The 18,951-nt window shown below is 61.1% G+C and overlaps 1 protein-coding gene across 9 annotated transcripts in view; it reads right to left on the bottom strand.

The window, feature by feature from the left end:
- IGSF9B (immunoglobulin superfamily member 9B) overlaps nt 1-18,518 on the bottom strand; it is a 49,414-nt gene extending 30,896 nt beyond the window's left edge. For all 9 annotated transcript variants that reach the window (XR_004360727.1, XR_004360728.1, XR_004360729.1 and 6 more), the window contains exons 1-10: nt 18,377-18,518; nt 10,561-10,758; nt 9,391-9,537; nt 7,825-7,976; nt 6,557-6,674; nt 5,635-5,776; nt 5,383-5,528; nt 2,883-3,025; nt 1,913-2,053; nt 534-650 (exon numbers count right to left, since the gene is read on the bottom strand). Coding sequence is in view for 5 of the 9 variants with exons in the window: in XM_032709523.1 (XP_032565414.1) it covers nt 534-650; nt 1,913-2,053; nt 2,883-3,025; nt 5,383-5,528; nt 5,635-5,776; nt 6,557-6,674; nt 7,825-7,976; nt 9,391-9,537; nt 10,561-10,758; nt 18,377-18,440 (1,368 nt within the window). In the remaining 4 variants the exon portion in view is untranslated. The remainder of the gene's footprint in view (nt 1-533; nt 651-1,912; nt 2,054-2,882; nt 3,026-5,382; nt 5,529-5,634; nt 5,777-6,556; nt 6,675-7,824; nt 7,977-9,390; nt 9,538-10,560; nt 10,759-18,376) is intronic.
- Nucleotides 18,519-18,951: the final 433 nt, after the last annotated feature.

Raw genomic sequence — 18,951 nt, 5'->3', positions numbered from 1 at the left:
CTGCTCTACGAAAAGGGACATCTTGAAGTCGTTATATCCAGTCCAGCAGCACTAAAACAGCTTCTTCCCAGGGTCTTTCAAGTCGTGGGGCAGCAAAACAGCTGCTGACTGGTCCAGCCCTTTGCCTGGACATGCTGCTGGACACCCTGATGTGCTCTGGTGTCACATCCATGGGAGGCCATGAGAGCGGCATCGCCAGGGCTGCCAGGTCCTGCCGGTGACCACCTCACACCCAGGCAAGGAGGAAGGTGTCCTGTGGGCAGTGCTGGCGAGGAAGAGGAGGGGGAGGCCGGGGGTGGGAGCAGTGTTTCAGCTTTGTGGATGCTGCCGTGACGGTTTCCCGGGATTACAGCACTCGGTGGCCACAAGCCGGGCTTCCCCCACCCACCTGCGGGACAGGACGGCAGTGGCTCAGCCCAAAGCGAAGCAGCTGTACCTGCAGTTTGTTCTTACCGGGACAGAGTGTGGCTTCTCTGTCTGCAATATTCACCAAAAGCCAAAGGCACTGCAGATTTGTCTGGCAGGCCGGGTACCTTTCTCCAGGCGATGATGGGAAAGGGGTCTCCGGCAGCAGCGCAAGGAATCAACAGCTCCCTCCCTGCCTCCTGTCTGTACTCCCAGCCTGGTAGCACCGTGAAATAGGGGGGGTCCTGCAGCCAAGGGAAAAAACAAGGAGTGTCAGCCCACCCCAACTCCCACCACCAAAACAGGCCCTTTTGCAAACCAACCAAATCCCTGATTTGGGTAAGCTTGAGGCATTGCAAGGAAAGCTGCGTGGAGAATGCGTGCTGAAGAGGCTCCAAATTACACACCTGGAGGGAGGTTCTCTCCAAAAAAACACTGCACTAGGGCAGAGAATCACAGAATCACAGAATGGTTTGGGTTGGAAGGGACCTTAAAGACCATCTAGCCCAACACCCTGCCATGGGCAGGGACATCTTCCATGAAACCAGGTTGCTCCAAGCCCTGTCCAACCTGGCCTTGGAGACTTCCAGGCAGCCACAGCTTCTCTGGGCAACCTGTGCCAGGGCCTCACCACCCTCACAGAGAAGAATTTCTTTTGTATATCTAGCCTAAATTTCCCCTCTTTCAGTTTGAACCCATTCTCCTTGTCCTAGCACTACAGTTCCTGATGAAGAGTCCCTCTCCAGCTTCCTTGTAGGCCCCCTTCAGATACTGGAAGGCTGCTGTGAGGTCTCCACACAACCTCCTCTTCTCCAGGATGAACAGCATCTGGGTTTTTACTTCCTTAAAACAGGAAAAAACCCACCCACACCACATCAGACATCAACCTGATTTCCTCGCCTCGGCAGCCGCCCCAGTGGATGTGTGTGTCTGGTACAAAAAGTGTTCTCATGTGAACCTCAGAGAGACACCATGAATCACTGCTGCTCACAGGCACAGGACTTCTTGTTCAGGGAAGGAAGAGGCAGCAGCTCCCACCCCAGCTGCACCAGGAACTGTGCTGAGAGCCCAGCGTGCCCCAGGCTCCGCACGCAGCCGGAGCACGTGGAGCTCAAATCATCCATTTATTAAAATCCTCCTGAACCCAAGCCCAGACCAGCAGGGCTAAGTGTTTTGTTGGCAAAAAAGGCCATTCCAGGGAGAGGTTTCCTCAATCCACCCTCGCCCAGCACTACCAGAGCCTTATATTCTCGCACCAGCCGATAATTTATATTATCCTACAGCAGCTGATCCAGCTCGTGCTCAAATCCGTGCTGCTGCTCCGACGGGATCTTTCCAGCTACACCAGACAGGGTGCCCCCAGGGTTTTCCCGTCCTGGTGGGAAGCACTTCTCCAACCAGAGCACAGGCACACCTTCACCCTCAAGCCTCTGCTGTTCCCCTCACAGCAGTGTGCCGGGAGGACACTGCTCATGGCAAACACGCCGGATTTTGGCAGGCAGGTTACCTTCAGTACCAGTCGGGCAGGGGGAGACTGGCCCATCGTACCCAGGGCGTTATAAGGCACACAGGTGTAAGTGCCGAGAGCGTCTTCAGTTGCCTCCTCTATCCGGATCGACCCGTCCTCCAGCAGGTTCCAGCCAGCATACTGCAGCAGGGAGAGCGAGGGACTGACTGATCCTACACCCACCACAGCCTGTTATTTTCCCTTCAGCCAAGCCCCCCACCCACGCCCAGGGCGGCTGTCACATCCCTGGGAGACACCCGATCCCATTCCCAGCATCTCCTCTACTGCAGAGAGAGGAAACGTGGGCAAGATCAGCCCATCCAAACACAGCCCTCCAGGGAAGGGTTGTCCTACTCTGTATGCATCCAGCCACTTATCTTAAAGCCACTCTCCTCCCTACACACAGCCAGGCTTCTTCATGCAGCCCAAAAGATTTAAGATCAGAATCTAACCCTAAATAAAACTTGTCCTGGAGTGGACAAGACAACTCCACCCGAGGGGCTGAGGGCACCAAGGACCAGGAAGCCACAGCAGCAACAGATTTAAATGGACTTGAAACTTCAAATCATTAATCTTTAAGCAAAAAATTTAAAATATTGAGTGTTTTCTTTAAATATTTAATGTCCAATATCCTTGCTCAGACTGTGATTGGAGGAAGACAGAGACTTGTTAAAAGGGCCTTTTAACCATCCATTGCCATTGGAAAAATAAACCAGGGCCATCAGGAGGCAACTTTAGGGGGAAGCAGGCACTAGGTCTGGGAGACACAGTGTGTCCACAGGGCTCCACACAAGAACCTGCATTAACTCTGCCCACAGCTGATAAAGAAAAGCAGAGTCATCCCACCCATGGGGTTTCTTGTCTCCTGACAGTCAGGTTGGATCCACAGGGTGCCTGGTGGTGCTCACCAGGGATTCCCAAGGACATGAGGGTCCGATCCCCCTTTGTCCCTCCCCGGGGGCTTCGTTACCTTCTCGATTCGCAGGGGACGCCCGTCCTTGTTCCACTTGACCAGCGTGACCGGGGGCTCTGCCTCGACCGGGCAGCGGATGTATCCGTGTATCCCGATGGGAACGTAGATGACAGGGGGCATGTTCACCACACGGGCAGGATCTGGGAGAGCAGCAGCACCACGTTAGCACGGGGAAAGAGCCCATCTCTCCCCCCAGCCTGGCTTTAGAGGATCTACACCACTTTTGTAATGAACTCCAAACCCAGCAGCACCTTGGCTCCCACAGGCTGTTATCTCCAGCCTTGCTACACACAAATCCACTGTAATACCTGGTGTTTCTGGGAGGCTTTACCAGTGCCCAGGGTGTTCCTACCTGGGGCTCATTAAGAGTTGCATTTTTGAAGAAATATGAGATATGCCTGCTCCCAGTTCCACACCAACTTGCATCCCGCTGAAGCCCAAGCTGCTCCATCACAGTGGGACACGCGTGCAAGGTGTGACACACACCCAACAGCCTGGTTTGACACACCAGGAACCAAAACTATTTCAACTCCCAAGCCTTAAAATACACCAACAGCAGCAACCAAGATGGTCAAAGAGACCCATGTCCAGGCTGCCATGAGCCCTTCACCTCCTATATCTGCTTGTCCTTGTGGCTCATGCCTCATCAAGGCTGGGTCATGTTGAACACCAACCACCTCCACCCCTTTCCAAGATGCAAAAACCTTAAAACACATATCTAACCCCCCCCCCATGCTGCACCACCCACACAGAGAGGTGTCTCGCAATCCTCCAGTCTAGAATGTGTCATTAACAGCACTTCTAAGAGCTTTTTAATTAAGTGCGAGTGGGTTGGAGAGAATCTAGACTTTCTTTAATAAGAAGCTTTTGAAAAAAAAAAAAGTTACTTTTAATAAGAAGAGTGAGTATTTCTACAATCTCGTCTAGACACCGGCAGCGCAAGGTTATGGGAAAATCCCAATGGGCCTTATGCTGCATTAAGGGATGAACAAGGCTTTTTTGGGGTGCAGCACCTCTGCTCTGCTGATGCAGTAACACAGAGTAGGGGCTTAAAGGCAGGGTGCTTAGTAGGAAAGGATGGAGGACGTGGGGGTGCCCTCTCCTTGTTGCTTTCTTGGGGCTAAAAGGACAAAGTTTGGGAGATATTCTCCCTCCCTGCTGAAACGTATCACCCCATCCACCCCCCCAAACCCTGTGCCCCTGGCAGTGGCACCGTAACCCAGATTGCTGAGTGCTGCATATGGAGCAGGCTTTACCCCCCTCCGCTTAACTCCACCTCTTAGGAAATGTAATCAAGGACTCCAGCAGCGCAGGAGAGGGTAATGGGATCGAGCCTTTCACTACTAGGTCACTGGCCGGGGGCCAGCCCGGCTCACTAATGACCCAGAGATGTGTCCCCATCCGCTTCGGTGGGTGGGAAGCTCCTTCCCGAGGCATCAGCCCCCGCACGGACGAGGTTTGCTCAGGGGGAAAAGGGTTTGTGGCACCAAGAGCCAAGCACCCCTCCCTGCGCGCCTGAACGGCAGATTGTCCAAACACTGTTTCTCCTGCCACTAGAGCTATTTTTAACAGCTATCAGCCCTGACAAGCGGTCCTGGATTAGCAGCAGGGCAGATTTAATGGCCTGAGGCCACAGGCTTTCCCAAGAGCCGCCCAGCCGGGCACATCCGAGCCCCAAATCAGGCCTCTGCCTGGGCACAGCATAACTCACACCATCCCCCTGCCCGCTCTGCCCCACAGGGAAGCAACAGGACCTCCCAGCCCTTCTCACAGTGGCTCCCCACTAACCAGCACCGGGTCTAGAGGCAGCAGCTCTACGTCAGCCTGGAAAACCTGAGCCGTGAGCCCACTTTGCTCAGGCCCGTCTTTCATTATGAAATAAAAGCGCCACAGTCTTTTACAGCAGAGCAATATTGCAATTGTGAGCGGCGGCAATTGAGGCCATTACTGTCGAATGCCACGAGGCGCCGGTGGCACACTACCCATTACCGCCCGGGGATCCCGGGAGAACAGGCGTGGGAAGCAGCGCTCCTGCTCCAGCCCTTTCTCCTCCGCTTGTTTAGATCAGTTACCGCCTGAAAAATGTGACACACAAGGCTGCGGAGCTCGCGGAACAGCCACAGCACAGGAACAAGCCCCCACAATAAACACCAAAAAGTACAAGACCGAGAGCCCTGATCCGGTGCTTCCCAGCAGGATGAGGGCAGAGTGTCGGCAGCAGCGGTGGGATATGATGCTCACCTAGACAAAACCCACAAAGGTGGACACCTGCCCCCAGCTCAGCAGTGTCACCCAGGATGCTCAGACCATTTCAGACCATTTGCTTTCTTCTCTCCCACATCCATGCTCTCAGCTTTCCGCTGAGGGTGATTCCACGCTCATCCAAAGGCTGCTGTCACATTAACCCGATTCTCTTAGGATCACACCAGGACAACAGAGCCTCTGGGGCTGCCTCAGAGCCAGGTGTTACCAATGCCAGCCCCATCCCCACACTCACACTGCACTGTCAGGTAGGCAGAGGCTGATGGGGAGCGGCCCAGGCTGTTGCTGGGGATACAGGTGTATTTTCCAGAATCCTCTGGCTTGACATGGAAAATAATGAGCGTCCCGTCGATCAGGATCCGCACCCTCAACTTCAGGTCGCTGCGAGAGAAGAGGAGAGGAGGATCACTGGGAGGCCCAGGGCAACGCCCAGCACAATCCCAGCTCCTGGCACAACTCCCAGCTGCCAGGCCAGGTGCCAACTCACTTCTTGAAGTAGACGTTCTCCTCCTCCCAGTACCACAGGTAGGTGAGGTTCCCGGGGTACGCCTCGGCCTGGCAGGTGAAGAGTGCATCCTGGGAGATGTTGACTGTGATGTTCTCCGGAGGGGAAACGATAAAGGGAGGTCCTGGAGGAGGGGAAGAGGAAAGTGTCACCCCCACCCTTAAAAGTGTCCCCACAAAGGTTGCTCAGGCTCAGCTCCATCACAGCACTGTTGGCTGGGAGCTGCTGGAGGGCTCTGGGGCAGAGCTGGCCCCGATTCCCTGGGATCACAGGGTGATGGGACTGACTGAGGGCCACAGTGACCCTGTTATTCCCAACCTTTTCCCTAATCTCTACAGTTTTGTGGAGGGGGTCCATGCCTGTGGTGCACGGCTCTGCTTCTCTCAGGGCACACAAACACACGCCTCACTTCATCCCGAGCACTTCTCCAGAATAGCATCACCCACGGGAGAAATCCAGGGAGGGGGAGAGCACTGCAAACTGCCAGGAGCCAGCAGTTCACCACTGCCACAAAAGCAGAGCAGAGGACACCCCGCTCTCCCCTCTGCGCCGGTAGCTGTTGACCTAATTAAAGATTTATTTAATAAGAGCGGGAGCGCGGAGCAGGAGGCCTGTCATGCATCACCGCTGTCTGACGAGGCGCTTCATGACAGCCTCAATCTTTTCCCCGCTTCCCCAACCAAACCGAGCTGCCATCGGGGCCTGGCTGCTCGTCAGGACAGCACAGCCACCGCCGCGGCCCAATTAAGGACATTCCTCCGTCCTCCAAACGGGATGCAGAGCCCGGGGGCAGCCGGCACGATGCCAAGCGCAGAGGCCTTGGGGTGGCACCGCATCCCTGTGGTCCACGTGTCCCCATTCCCAGCGCTCCTGGGGGGGGTGCTGAGGGGCTGGAAGGGCTCACCTTGAACGAGCAGGCGCGTGGTGTGCACGGCCTCCCCCTGGATGCTGTACGCCCGGCAGGTGTAGGCACCTCTGTCCTCCCGGCTGATGGAGAGCACCGTAAGGCTCCCGTCGCTCACCTGGGAACAACAAGGGAAGACCCTTGGAGCGTGGGCAGGGACCCCCCCCCCCGGGAGATGAGGGAAGACCCTCCCTCCCTGCTTCCCACGGCACGGGAGCTGCCGGCGCTTTTAGGGCTGGATGAGAGACGGGTTTCCCCGCTCTGCAAGGCTTCGGATATTAATAAACCAACACACGCGTTTCTGCTCGACGCCAAGGGGAAGGGAAGGAAAAAAAAAAAACCCATAAAATAAATAAATAAATAACCATCGCAACGCGTTTATCTCCCGGAGAAGCGACTGGCAGGCAGCAGGATCCAAACTGCTCCTGCCAAGTGCCCCGGCACCTCCGGGTGCTTCATAAGGAGCAGGATGCCTCGTTAGAGCATTCCCTGCTCCCCAGGGACCAGCCCCACTGCTGGGCTGGGGAATGAGGAGGAGACCCCAGCCTGGCCGCTGTCCTCCCCCCATGGGGACACCTCACAGCTGGAAGAGGAGTGGACAGGTTGCCCCTCAGGGATACAACAGAGGAGGGATGGACATGGGACCATCACCCTCGGGGTAGCAGCACCCCCATGCACAGGGAGCCCTCCCAGCCAGGCTTCCCCCCCCCCTTATTCTGCCTCATCCTTCTATTTCAATTAGTAACAAATGATTCCTAATTACTCTCATTAGTGCCTGCGCTGATTCCAATGCCTGATTTACCAATTACAGCTCAGGGGGGAATCTCTGCCTGGAAGCCTCTGGGATGCAAAAAAGGGTCCTGAAGGGGAGGGGAGGAGGGGAAATCCTCCCTGCTCAAACCCCTCCTGCATCCATCCCTGTTGGAGGACACACATCCTCAGGCTGCAGCCCCCATCCCATCTCCAGGGTCCCAGCCCCTGGGATGGGTCCGCAGGGAGCAGCTCGGGTGTAGGAGTAGGGCTGTCTCAAGCACCTGGGGGGTTTCCAGCCCTCAACCCAAGGGCAGCCAGCATTACAAGCTGCTGCTCAGCAGGGATGGGGAGGGGGAAAATGGGCATTTCAGCATGGAAAAGTGCTGAGAAAGCATGTCTGGCTCCAGGCACGGCGGAGCCGCCACCACAGTCCTGTCAATACCGTCCCTGCCAGCGGGGAGCCCAGGAGTCCCCACAGCAGCCCCCACCAGAGACCCTGTCCCCCCCCAACCTACCTGGTACTTGCCATTGTCACCCAAAAGGTCTCCCTCTCTCAGCCAGGTGACAATGGGCTTGGGGTTCCCGAACGCCATGCAGGTCAGGGTGACACTGCTGCCCTCCTTCGCCTCTACGTACTGCGGCGGGGTCTCCGTGAAGGTGGGGGGAGCTGCGGGGCACAGGAGACCACCGTGACCCACCCAGTTCCACTGTGGCTCCGGGGGGGGCACAGGGACAGAGGGGCAGCTGCCTGCACACCAGGGACACCCTAAACATCCTCGCAGCGGGGCTGAGACCGCCCCAAAAGCGAACGAGGCTGCAGGGACGGGGATGACAGCGGCTCTCACGGCAGCTGTCCCTGGGGACACCGACCAAGGGCTGCCACACCGCACCAGCCCTGTCCCCTCTCCTCCCCACCAGCTCCGGGGCACGGCACCGCGTCCCCCCCCCTCGCTGCACATTAACTCGCTCTTGTCAAAACATGGGAAAACACCGCAGTGCAGATCGAAAGGCTCCTTCCCGATGAAAGAGGCTGGCAGGATTACAGCCCGCCCCTAATTACCCGCGGTTGTTAAAGCCCACTTTAGAGAAAGACAGGTTGGCAATTTAATCTGCTCGGGGAAAAAGGAAAAAATAAAGAATTATATTTTGTTTCTCCCCAAATGATTTTTATTTTCCCCCTAAGAAAATTAAGCGTTGTAATGCGCTGGGGGAAAGCCACAGCCTTCACCCTGAAAGCAATCCCTCGAGCTGGAAGGATTATGGTTATTATATTGTTATTAAGCCCCTGCACACCCTGTGCTGTATAAAACCCCCAAAATGCCCCATTTTGCCAAGAGGAGGGACAGGGCATCTGGGGCCACTTCCAGTCTCTTGAGCTGGTGGTTTGTAGGATCTGTACACGTGGTGGAGGTGAACCATGCACCATCCTCCTCCTCCTCCTCTTTCCCAAGCCCTCGGAGCTCATTAGCAGGCAGGGGGAAAGCAGGAAACGGCAGGCAGGGCAGCAGGCAGGGATGGGGCTGGTGGCCTGCACAGCCCCGCTTGCAAAGCTCCTGCTCACTAATTGGGCTCAATTAGGTGGCTCTGCTCCATGCCATCCCCCCAAAGGTTAAATTGATTGCTCAAGGTCAAGGCAATACCAGTAAGGAGCTGCCGGTGCCCACATCTCCTCTCAAGCCACCCCACTGCAGTAGGAGAGGCACAGCCCTGCTGCCGGGCTAAAAATAAAGATCTCTCTCCTGATGTGCAGAATGACAATTTGCTAATTAGTTTAATATACGGCCTTAATAAAATGAAAAAGTAATTTGAGTAAATCTGAATTTCGAGAAAACAAAGATTTGATTTTCTGATCTGTTTGTTGAGAGGAGATTTGTTCCCAGCCCCGGTTCTTGATGTCTCTCCTTTAAACAAGCTCCACGCAATTAAACTGAGGAATCCCTAATAAAACTTTGTCCCCTTTGAAGTCATGGCCAGCCTGGATGGCTTCAGGCTCGCGTGTCTGCGAGGCACAGGTGCCACTGAGGTCCAGCATCCATCAGAAACCCGGCACCCACCCGAAATCCCATTCTGGCACCGCTCACCCTGCACCGTGAGGTGGACCCAGCTGCCGTTGTGGAAGGTGTCGTACTGCTGGTCCAGCATGAGCACTTTGCACTCGTACCAGCCCTGGTCCTCGGAGCGCACCTGCTCAATGCGCAGGGAGGCTTTGTCGTGCAGGCTGGCCCGGCCTGTGGGAGAGCACAGCGTCAGCTCCACGGCCCCCCGACACCGGGGCAGCCCCCGGGGCACTGCCACAGGGGACACCCCGTCCCGCCCTGGTTTGGAGGCTGGTGGAGCCTCCTGGTCACGGCCAGCCGGTGACACACTCGCCCGTCTGGGGATGGCAGAGCCAAGCTGCCACGGCCAGGCAAGGTGCCTCGAGCGGCGTCTGCCCGCAGTGACACCGGCCTTCTGCTCCCAGCCGGGGGCTGGCGGTGGGACAGCCGGCATGCAGGCGTGCCCCAAAGCCTTCCCCGGCCTGGGAGACTCCCAAAAAGCAGGGAGGCCCTGAGCTGACCCGGTGCACAGCCCAAAAAAAAAAAAAAAAAAGGGTCAGGAGCAAAGCAGCCCAAAGCTCCACCACTGGGCTGTGGCACTGCTCATTCATGAGCTGAGTTTGGCAGGGCTCAGCCCAGCCCGAGTGGTGCATCTTTGCTGCTGCAGCATTTCTCAGGGAACAACTTGGGCAGAGAGCCCCGTAACACCCAGGGAAGATCCCCAGAACAGCACTCCCCAGGGAATGGGATACCAAAATGGGCCTGCCCCACCACACCAGCCTCCTCAGGGCTGGTCCCCAGCTCACACCCCCCGCCAGAGGACACTGGCCACGTGTCACAGGTGGCACATTGCCGAGCGGCCACATGGGCTCTGCAGCTCCAACCTGTCACCTCCACCCTGCACGTGGCCCCAGCTCCATCCCCCAGGGTCCCTCCCCAGGCTCACAGCTGCTCCGGGGCGCAGCGGCAGCAGCCACCGCCACCACGCGTCACCCTGGGTTTCTCTGCCTCGCTTGCTCCCGTCCCACGCAGCCCAGCTGGCTTCCTAACACTGCTGCTTAATTAAAACCAACTGGGTGGAAAGCGAGCAACGAGAGGCAGAGCCCGCGTGGTTTCCGACGGAGGAACGGACGGAGCGGAGCTGTGCATCCCAGGCTGCGCCAGCAGCCGGGACCTGGCACGTCCCCCCCGTCCCCCTGCACCCCCAGGACTCACCGGCATACTCTGGGTCGACATGGGGAGGGTAAAACCCAAACTTGATGAAGATGGGGATGGGGACGCCGAACTTGAACCACTCCACGACATAGGGAGGGGGCTGTCCCGTGAGCGGGTGGATCACGTCGCATGGCAGGATCACGCTCTCGCCAGCGCGAGCGGTCACGAACTCGGGCTCCTCCCTCGAGCCGAGGGCACCTGCGAGGGGGCGAAGGAACAAACTGTGGCTGATCCCACTGCTGGACCCCAGCATCAGACTGGGACCCCCGGGAGAGCCACAGCAGAGGAGATGCCTGTCCCCAGCTGCCTGTCTCCACCGAGGGCAGCCCCTGGATCTCCAAAACCAAGAGGGAGTCCCCAAGCTCCTCCACTCAGCTCCAGGGCCACCCCGAGCCACCAAAAGACACATAATAGTGGCCATCAGCACTCACTGCTCCAGGACAGCTTCCTAATCTCTGCACCAGGGCAAGGGTGCTGCCCTGAGACCCCGCAGAGGTTTTGGGGACCCCCTGCTCTCAGTAGAGGGGGGCACAGAGCATGCCTAGCACTGCTCTCCAACCATCAGCACCAGCAGGGCTACCCCATGTCCCTATGGCAGGGAAAAGGCTGCTTTTAGCAGCCCTGCTTGTGCCCCCACATCCTCCAGCGAGCGTGCAGGGACCACTGACCACAGCTCTGCTGTGCCAGCCCAGTGACCCAGCTCTCCTGCAGCTGCCAGGGTGGGCTGAGCCCCTGGAGCAGCGATGCTCCAGCCAAGTAAACGTGTCCTCGGGCATCCCTGAGAGCCCTGAGCCTGAAACCCGGCTGCGACCTGCACGTCAGGTCTGTCACCCTGCTCCTCCCAGCTGGGTAATTACAGGGGACTTTAGTCTCAGCTCCGAGGCTGCTCCACCCCGGCTGTGCCGCCCTGCTCGCTGCAGCCTGGCGTCATCCTGCTCTGCCAGCAGCAGCAAAGCTGCATCCTCAGCACAGCGTTCGGAAAGGGAGAGAAAGGGAAACCCAGGGATGGGGGGAAGCCAAATAGGGGGGGGTCCCCAAAACTAGGTTCAGACCCACATCTCCCTTCCCATCAAGGAAGGGCCCCCCATTTTCCTGGCACACGCGGCTGCCGCCTGCTCCGGGGGGATGCTCGGGGAGGGATGCTCGGGGAAGCACGTTCCCACTCCTCCGCGCTGCTCCTCGGGGCCGCCGGTGATTGGCGGCGAGTGACATCACCGCTTCCCCGCCGCGGGAGCCGAGCATCACCGGCTATTTTTGGCTCTGGCACAAGCGCGTACCGGCGAGAGGCCCGTGATGTGCCACCCCACGGGCCCACCAGCCGAGTGTCCCCGTGGGAAGGGCAGCGGGCAGAGCCGGTCACGGCTCTCACAGGGCACACGCACGGCGTGCCACCGCAGAGGGTCACAGCCTGACGGTCACCCGAGTGTCCTTAGCCCCCACACCACCAGCAAACTGGGCACCGGCGGCTGTTCAACTGGGAGGGCTGGCTGGTGGCAGCGGGACGGGTGAGGCCGGGATGCAGAGATGAGAGATTTGCGAGGAGCCGACGCTGCATTGCACGCCCACTGCAGGCACCCGGCCCTGCTAGGGGGGTCCTGCACAGCCACAGAGCCGCCTGGACCCTGCCGGGGAGGGGGGATCGCTGAGCACACACGTGCGGTGTGCAGGCACACACGCGCACCCCGCTTTGCACCACGCCGACAACACTCTCACACCTCTCCATCCCTCGTTATCGCTGCATCGCCAATGAGCTCACATTCGCACCCTGTCAGCAGGGACGGTGTCAGCCCTCCCCTGCCGCCCCGCCACAGAGCTCTGAGAGCCCGTCCTGACCCCGCTGCGCCCATCCTGGGTTTGGGAGGGGGGCTGCGCTGCAAGGCTGGAAGCCCCCTCCCTGCCCGTGGTCCTCCTGCGCCGATCGGGGACAGCGGCTGTCACGTGCTGCTCAAGAGCATCCAAGGACGCGCTTCGCCGGCCGCCTTGCCCGAGCCAGCGGGTCCCCAGCACCTCACTGCCTGCAAAGCCACAGCCTTCCTTCCACCGACAGCAGAGGATGGAGAGGGCAGCACTGCAGTGCCTTCCCCAGCCCCCTGCCTGCCCCAGCCCACCAGCTCCCGGCACACCAAGGCGGGATCTTGGTTTCCAGCCCAACACCAAATGGAGCCTGGGATGCTGATGCTTGCCCAGCTGGAGCAGCTCTTTGCCCAGGAGGCCACCCAGACACCCCGGGGATGGGCGCCAGGGCGTCACGCGACGCCAGGATCCCCTGACTGGCTCCCCAGCAAAGCAGTGGGTGACGTTCCCCGGGGAGGGGACGAGCCAGCAGCTCCGCCGGACCCACGGCTGGCCACGGCTGCCCGGGCGTAGGAAAATAGGTCAGCCCCGGCAGCTCTGAGCGCCGGTGTCTGATCGCAGGGCCGGTGGGGAATTGCACGCACGGCTGAGCATCACCTCCCCACGCGCACGGCCGACTGGCAGCCACGGCGGATAACCGGCCCCCGGCTCTCCCCAGCTGCCACCCGCCCCGCTACCGCCCCGTGCCCTCCTGTCCCCGCTTCCAGAGAGGCCTGAAAGCAAGGGGAGATGCTTCACAAACCCTCTTTGGGTCTCCTCAGCTTCCCAACCCAACCCTGCGCTCCCAGCCCCGACCAGGTTTTCCTGCCTAGTCCAGGCCAAGAAGGCACGCGAGCGATGGGAGGCTGCAGCTCTCGATCCAAAGTGTTTCTCACCCCCACATTTGTAGGGAAACGCTTGAAAACAACTCGCAGACGCCAGAAGAAACAGAGCACAAATAGACGGGGTATTTTTAAACCCACTTGGTCTTCTCAGCCAAGTTCAGAGGGGCTTCAAAGCTTAACCTGCAGTTTGGAAATACGGTCGCCATCAGCGAGCAGCAGCAGGGATGGGAGCCCTGAATCCCCCTCAGTGCGGGAGCTCACGTGAAGCTGGGGGATGCCTCGTAAAGAAAAACAAGTAATCAACAGGCTTCGTCATCCAAGCAGATCCAGGGAAAATAAAAGCACGCCGCGTGCCAGGAGGCAAGAATACAAGATGCGGAGGTGGAGTTGAACAGCATCCCAAAGGGAGAGGAGGGAAGGCTGCCGCCACGGAGACGGTGCCACCACGGGGCTCCCCAGCATGGTGATGCCAGGGATGGGGAGACCCTCACCTGGATCTGGGCATCCAATTCCTCCCATCCCGAGAGCAGAGACGCAAGGTGACACAGGACTCGGTGAAGCTGAAGGCTGCCAGCATCTCAGGTGCGCTCGCTGAAGCAGGACCCTGCCTGCAGGTGACAAGGAGGTGGCCATGGCAGAGAGGTTTCCAAAGGAACCAATGCCTGGGAAGGCTGTCCTGCCCAGCACAGTGGACACCCATGCCCTGAGTCAGAGAGGTGACCTACTATCTCCCTGCAGCCTGCTAACAAGCACGGAGGCACCACTATCTGCTTCCAACACTGCCCCCCTACCCCAGGCACTCATCCCCATCCCTGTCCCCCCGTGAGGACGGCTGGGGGAGCAGGCACGGGGCCCCGAGCCCGTGGACCTCTCCTCCCTGCCAAGCACAGACGAGATCTGCTCTGACACATCCCGCTCACATCAGTGGAGGCGGGATATGGCAGGGATCTCTGAGGACAAGGCCACCAGCGTGGCATATGGAGGCCAGCAGGGAAGGAGAGCAGGCAGCCATCGCTGTGAAACGAGGAGGGAGGCGACTGCAGCCCGTGGGGGGGACAGGGACAACGTGCTGCAGGGACCCCGCTGCAGAGGCACTGCGTGGGACACCTGCCCCCCACCTCCATAACCCCCCCAAATATCTCAGGGGGGGTTGCACCCCCTCCTGCAAACTCGACCCCCCCCTCCCTGGCCAGGGGTAGCGAGAGCCCCCCAAAAGCCTCCGCCTGTCCCCTGATGGGGGGCAGCCCCGGAGCGCAGCCCTCGCCCCCTCCCCCAGCTGGAAAGCAGCATCTGGGCTTCCAGCGCGATTCCTGCGTTTTAAACCCGATTTTCCAGATGGATGGAGGGCAGCGCGCAGGTCAAGCGACATGCCTCAAGGTCACACGGGGCCAGCGAGGAGAAGGATTAGCTGCTGTCAGGGGTGGCTCAGTGCCCCATTCACAGTGAGACAGTGACTCTAAACCCCGTTCCTGGCACAAAGACTGTCCTATGGGACCACCAACATCACCCCCATGCAGGCTGGCAGCTTCCCTGGCATCCCTAGGGGAGTGTGCATGCACGGAGTGCTGCCCCACAACAGCCCCATGGTGGGTCCCTGCTCCCTGGAATGACTCAGGTGGGAACATGCCTGGCTGGGCAGCAGCTCGGCGAGCACGTGGTAGCACAGGTTGGTGCTCGGAGAGGCACAGAGATGGGGCAAGTGAGAAAATCGCTTCCCTGCAGTCACCCTACTCCCACCTGGGGGTCCCCTGCACCCCCTCCCTCTAAACACCACCTGGTGTAGAGCATCCCCAAGTGCCACATGGCAGCTGCCTCGTGGGAACCATCATCTCCCAGCAACAACCAGCAGCTACCTGTGTATTCCCTGAGAGATCCCTCCACATGCCACGGGGCTGAGCGAGCCACTGTGGTGGGAGGCTGGAGCCCAAACCCATCCCAGAGGAGACCTCCTGCACCTGGAGGCACTGCCAGGGTGCTGTGCCCCCCAGCCCAGCCCTTCACAGCACCAGTACCCATGGGCAGGCTGCCCATTGCCCTCTCCACAGAGTAGCATGTACCACTCCAGTGCCTTCACAGCCTTCGTGGAAAACTGGGATGCAGGCAGCGCTCCGAGCTGCCCGCCAGCAGCTCCTGAATCACACTGTTCCTGGCTCAGGCAGCCCTCCCACCAACGCCAGCCTCTCCATCGTGGAGAGGGAGGAAGGGAGTTGTTTTTCCGAAGGCCAGCTGGTCGCTCAGGGCTCCCAGCTCGGGAGATGCCTAATGCAGGGAAAGGGAGAGGGAAGGACTCCTCCATCGGCACGGAACAGGGCTGGACCCACTGCTCGCCCATCTGCAGGGCTTCTCTTCCAGCCTCAAGGCACGACCTCCAAGGCGAAGGACTAGAGGTGAATGGGAGCCGTCCCACCCTGATGCAGCTCCGGACAGGAACTTGCAGGGTTCACCCATCGCCGGCGAAGCATCTTCCAAGTCAAAAGGCAACCGAGCTGGGAAAGCACCACCGCCAAACCCCTCCGGCAAAGCCAAGTCATCGACCGAGACGCTCACACCCCTCCCTGCCCCGCGCTCTCCCATCCAACAGGTCCAGAGGAGCACAAATCCTCCAGGGAACGATGGAAACGGGAGCTGGGCCAATGCCCTTGGCCGTTCCCAGTGCCAAACCATTGCCTTGCCAGAAGAGAGTGGGGCCAAAGCCGCACGTGCCAAATCCGGTGGCTGCCAGTCCAGACCCCTCCATGGCCGAAGAGGCACCATCCCTCGTGTGGAAGAGCTCTGCACCGGGATCGAGCAGGGAACGCAGCGCCGGCACCGCCGCGCCAAACCGCTCCAACCGGCCAAGGTCAGTGCCAGGAGCATCGCCCGCCGTGGTGTCCAGGGAACCTCCTTGACAGGAGTCCTCGCCTGGGGCTGGCAAAGCCAAATCCTCTCTCCGCAAACCCGCCTGCCGGATCCACCAGCCTCCCCACTCACCGTGTGGTGCCAGAGCGTCACACCCGTGGGAGAGGGAGGAAAAGCCCCTCGGTGTGACGGCACTGCTGGGAATGCCAGGAGGCCGGATCCCTCCTCTGACACCCACTCCCGGTGCGGTCACGTCCTGGCTCTCCTCCCCCACGCCATAAGAAGGGATAACGCACCCTCCTTCCTCCTCTGAGCCGATTAATGCCTGGAAAGCCCTCGGAGAGCCAGGCAAGAGGGCTGCCCAGGGCCAGCGCTGCTGCTTCTCAGCTTGGCAAGGAGAAGGCAGTGTGGGAGGAAGGCCACGGCAAGGGGAAAAGCCCCGGCGAGGGCATCGGTGCACGGCGAGCCCCAGCTCTGCTCTGAAGCCCTGTCCCCAAGCAATTCAGGGTGACAGCCCACCAGGAGGAGAGGACAGCGCTGGGGTGAAGGGGCTGCACAGCTGGGGGGAGCCCCGTGGGCTCCCCGTCCCCCCACAGCCCTGCGCGGGGGCCACGGCAGCCCACAGCACCCCCTCAGCCGGCGCCCACCCCCGCATTACTCACGGCGCGCTCATTCACCGCGTACACGCTGCTCCACACGCACAGCACCCCCGTACCCGGGGGTTCCCGGCGCCCACCCACCCCCGCCACCGCTTCCGGAGCCCCATCCCGGCGGCTCCGGGGTATTTCCAAGTTCCCGAATGCTGAACTCGGCTGCTCCGCTCCTCTCCCAGGCAGAGCATCCCTCCACAAACCGCTGCTGCAAACCTCTGCCTCACCACACTGCAGCACGCATTTCAGGAAGGCAGCAGCCGGCCACGGCTCGGGAAGAGGGGATACGCACCCCCAGATGGGGCAGCCCCCATCCTGACCCCCCCAAAAGCACAGCCCCATCCTGACACACCCCCCCGACTCCAAGGAGTCGGCTGCCAGGCGAGGGTGCCAAGGGACCGTGATATGGTACAGATCTGACCCTCTGGGCTCGAGGAGTGCTGTGAACTGGGGGGGCTGCAGCACCCTGGCAGTGCCCCCTCCCAGCCCACCCGTGTCCGCCGAGCCGGCGTTCCCCCCCGCCACGGGGAGGGGAGTGGTGGTGGCTGCCAGCCAGGCATCGCCTGCTGCCGGCAGCCACTGCATCCCCATGGGCAGGGCACAGTGACACTCAGGGCACAGCTCCTGCGTCTCATCCCGGGTACGGACCACGGGGTAGCTGGGATGACCCGTGCCCAGTGAGGAACCAGCGGCAGAGATGGGGGACGGTGCTGCACCAGCGGCAGGCAGCTCCCCTCTACCTGCAGGGATGGCTCGGGGGGGTGGGAGGGGGCTGGCAGCCGAAGGAAAAGAAGCCGGAGCAGGAAAATCAGGGTTATTCCCCACTGCCGTCTCCCTCCTGACCTTGGACAACCCTGTGCCTCAGTTTACCCCAGCACGGCAGCCAGCCTGCAGTGGGGGGGGAAGGAGGGCAGCCTCTGCTGGGCGGGGGGGGGGGAGCAAAGTCACCCCCAAACCCGCAGCCGGGGCGCTGCAGGGGAAGGCGACGAATCTCTCCTGCATTTCTCCTTGCCCAGCCGGGCTACCCTTGCAGGGAAGGGCAAACGCTGCCCGCACCCTTCGGCGCTGCCGCAGGCGCTTCTTCCCCAGGACGAGAGAAAAAACACGGATGCGAGAAATGCTTTCCCATCCCTGATCGAGGGGGACACTCAGCCAGCCGTGCCCCGCGCCAGGACCCGCAACCCGCTTGCCTTCTCCCAGAGGGAATTTCCAACCCTTGGGCAGAGGCTCCGCCGCACCGAGAGAGCGCGGCTTCCCGAACTTCCTCAGCTGCAGCCGCTGCCCTCGGGGAGGTCACGGCCAGCCCCGCCGAGCGCCTGCGGAGGGAGGATGCGCCGGGCGCTCCCGGCTCCCCCCCGGCAGCGGAGGATGAAGGAATCGCCAGCGCCCCGCCGCAGCGGGAAGCGCTCGGTCCCCGCGCCGGCAGCGGGAAGGACGCGAACCTCGCAAAGCCCAGCCGCAGCCGCAGTCCTCCCCCCACCGCCCCTTCTGCCCGGGACGCGATGCCCTCCCCGGTGCGCGCATCCCTCCCGGTCCATGCGCATCCCCCCCGCCGCACCCGGTACAAGAAGGGGGGGGCACGCACAGGGCGGCCCCGCAGTCCCCCGGGGTTAACCCCGGCGGACAACACCCCCGCGGCCCCGCACTCACCTTGGACGGGCAGCCCGCGGGCGCCGAGCACACTTGCTACCAAAGCGGCCACATACCAAATCATAGTACTACCGGCCCCCGGTGCGCAGCATCTTCCGCCCGCCGGGCGGCCCGGCCGGGGCGGGGCGGGGCCGGGCCGGGGTGGCCGTGTCCGGGCAGGGCTCGGCGGGGCCGGCGGCGCGCTCGGGGCCCGAGGGGCGGCTCCGGGGCGGCTCAGGGCCGGCCGCCCTGCGCTGCGCCCGCGCCCATGCCCGCGCCGCACCTGCGCTCCGCCGCGCGGTGCAGCCAAGCCTGCGCCCTTTAGCGGCTCGGCACCGCCCCCGCGCGCCGCCCATTGGCCGCGCCCCTGCCGGAGTGGGCGGTGATTGGCCGCCGGCGCGGCCCGGGCCGGTTCAAGGTGGGTTGGCGCGCACGGGGCCCCCGCGCCGCAGTATCATGCGCACTGCCGGGAGCGGCGGGCACCGCCGCGGGCACGGGCACGGGCACGGACACGGGCACGGACACGGGCACGGACACGGGCACGGGCACGGACACGGACAGGGCAGCGCCGCGGCCCCGCGCACAGCTGTGCCCCT

The sequence above is a fragment of the Chiroxiphia lanceolata genome, chromosome 23, assembly GCF_009829145.1.
Source record: "Chiroxiphia lanceolata isolate bChiLan1 chromosome 23, bChiLan1.pri, whole genome shotgun sequence".
NCBI lineage: Eukaryota > Metazoa > Chordata > Aves > Passeriformes > Pipridae > Chiroxiphia > Chiroxiphia lanceolata.
Note: the sequence above shows the minus strand (reverse complement) of the source record. Positions and strands in the feature narration are given on the sequence as shown.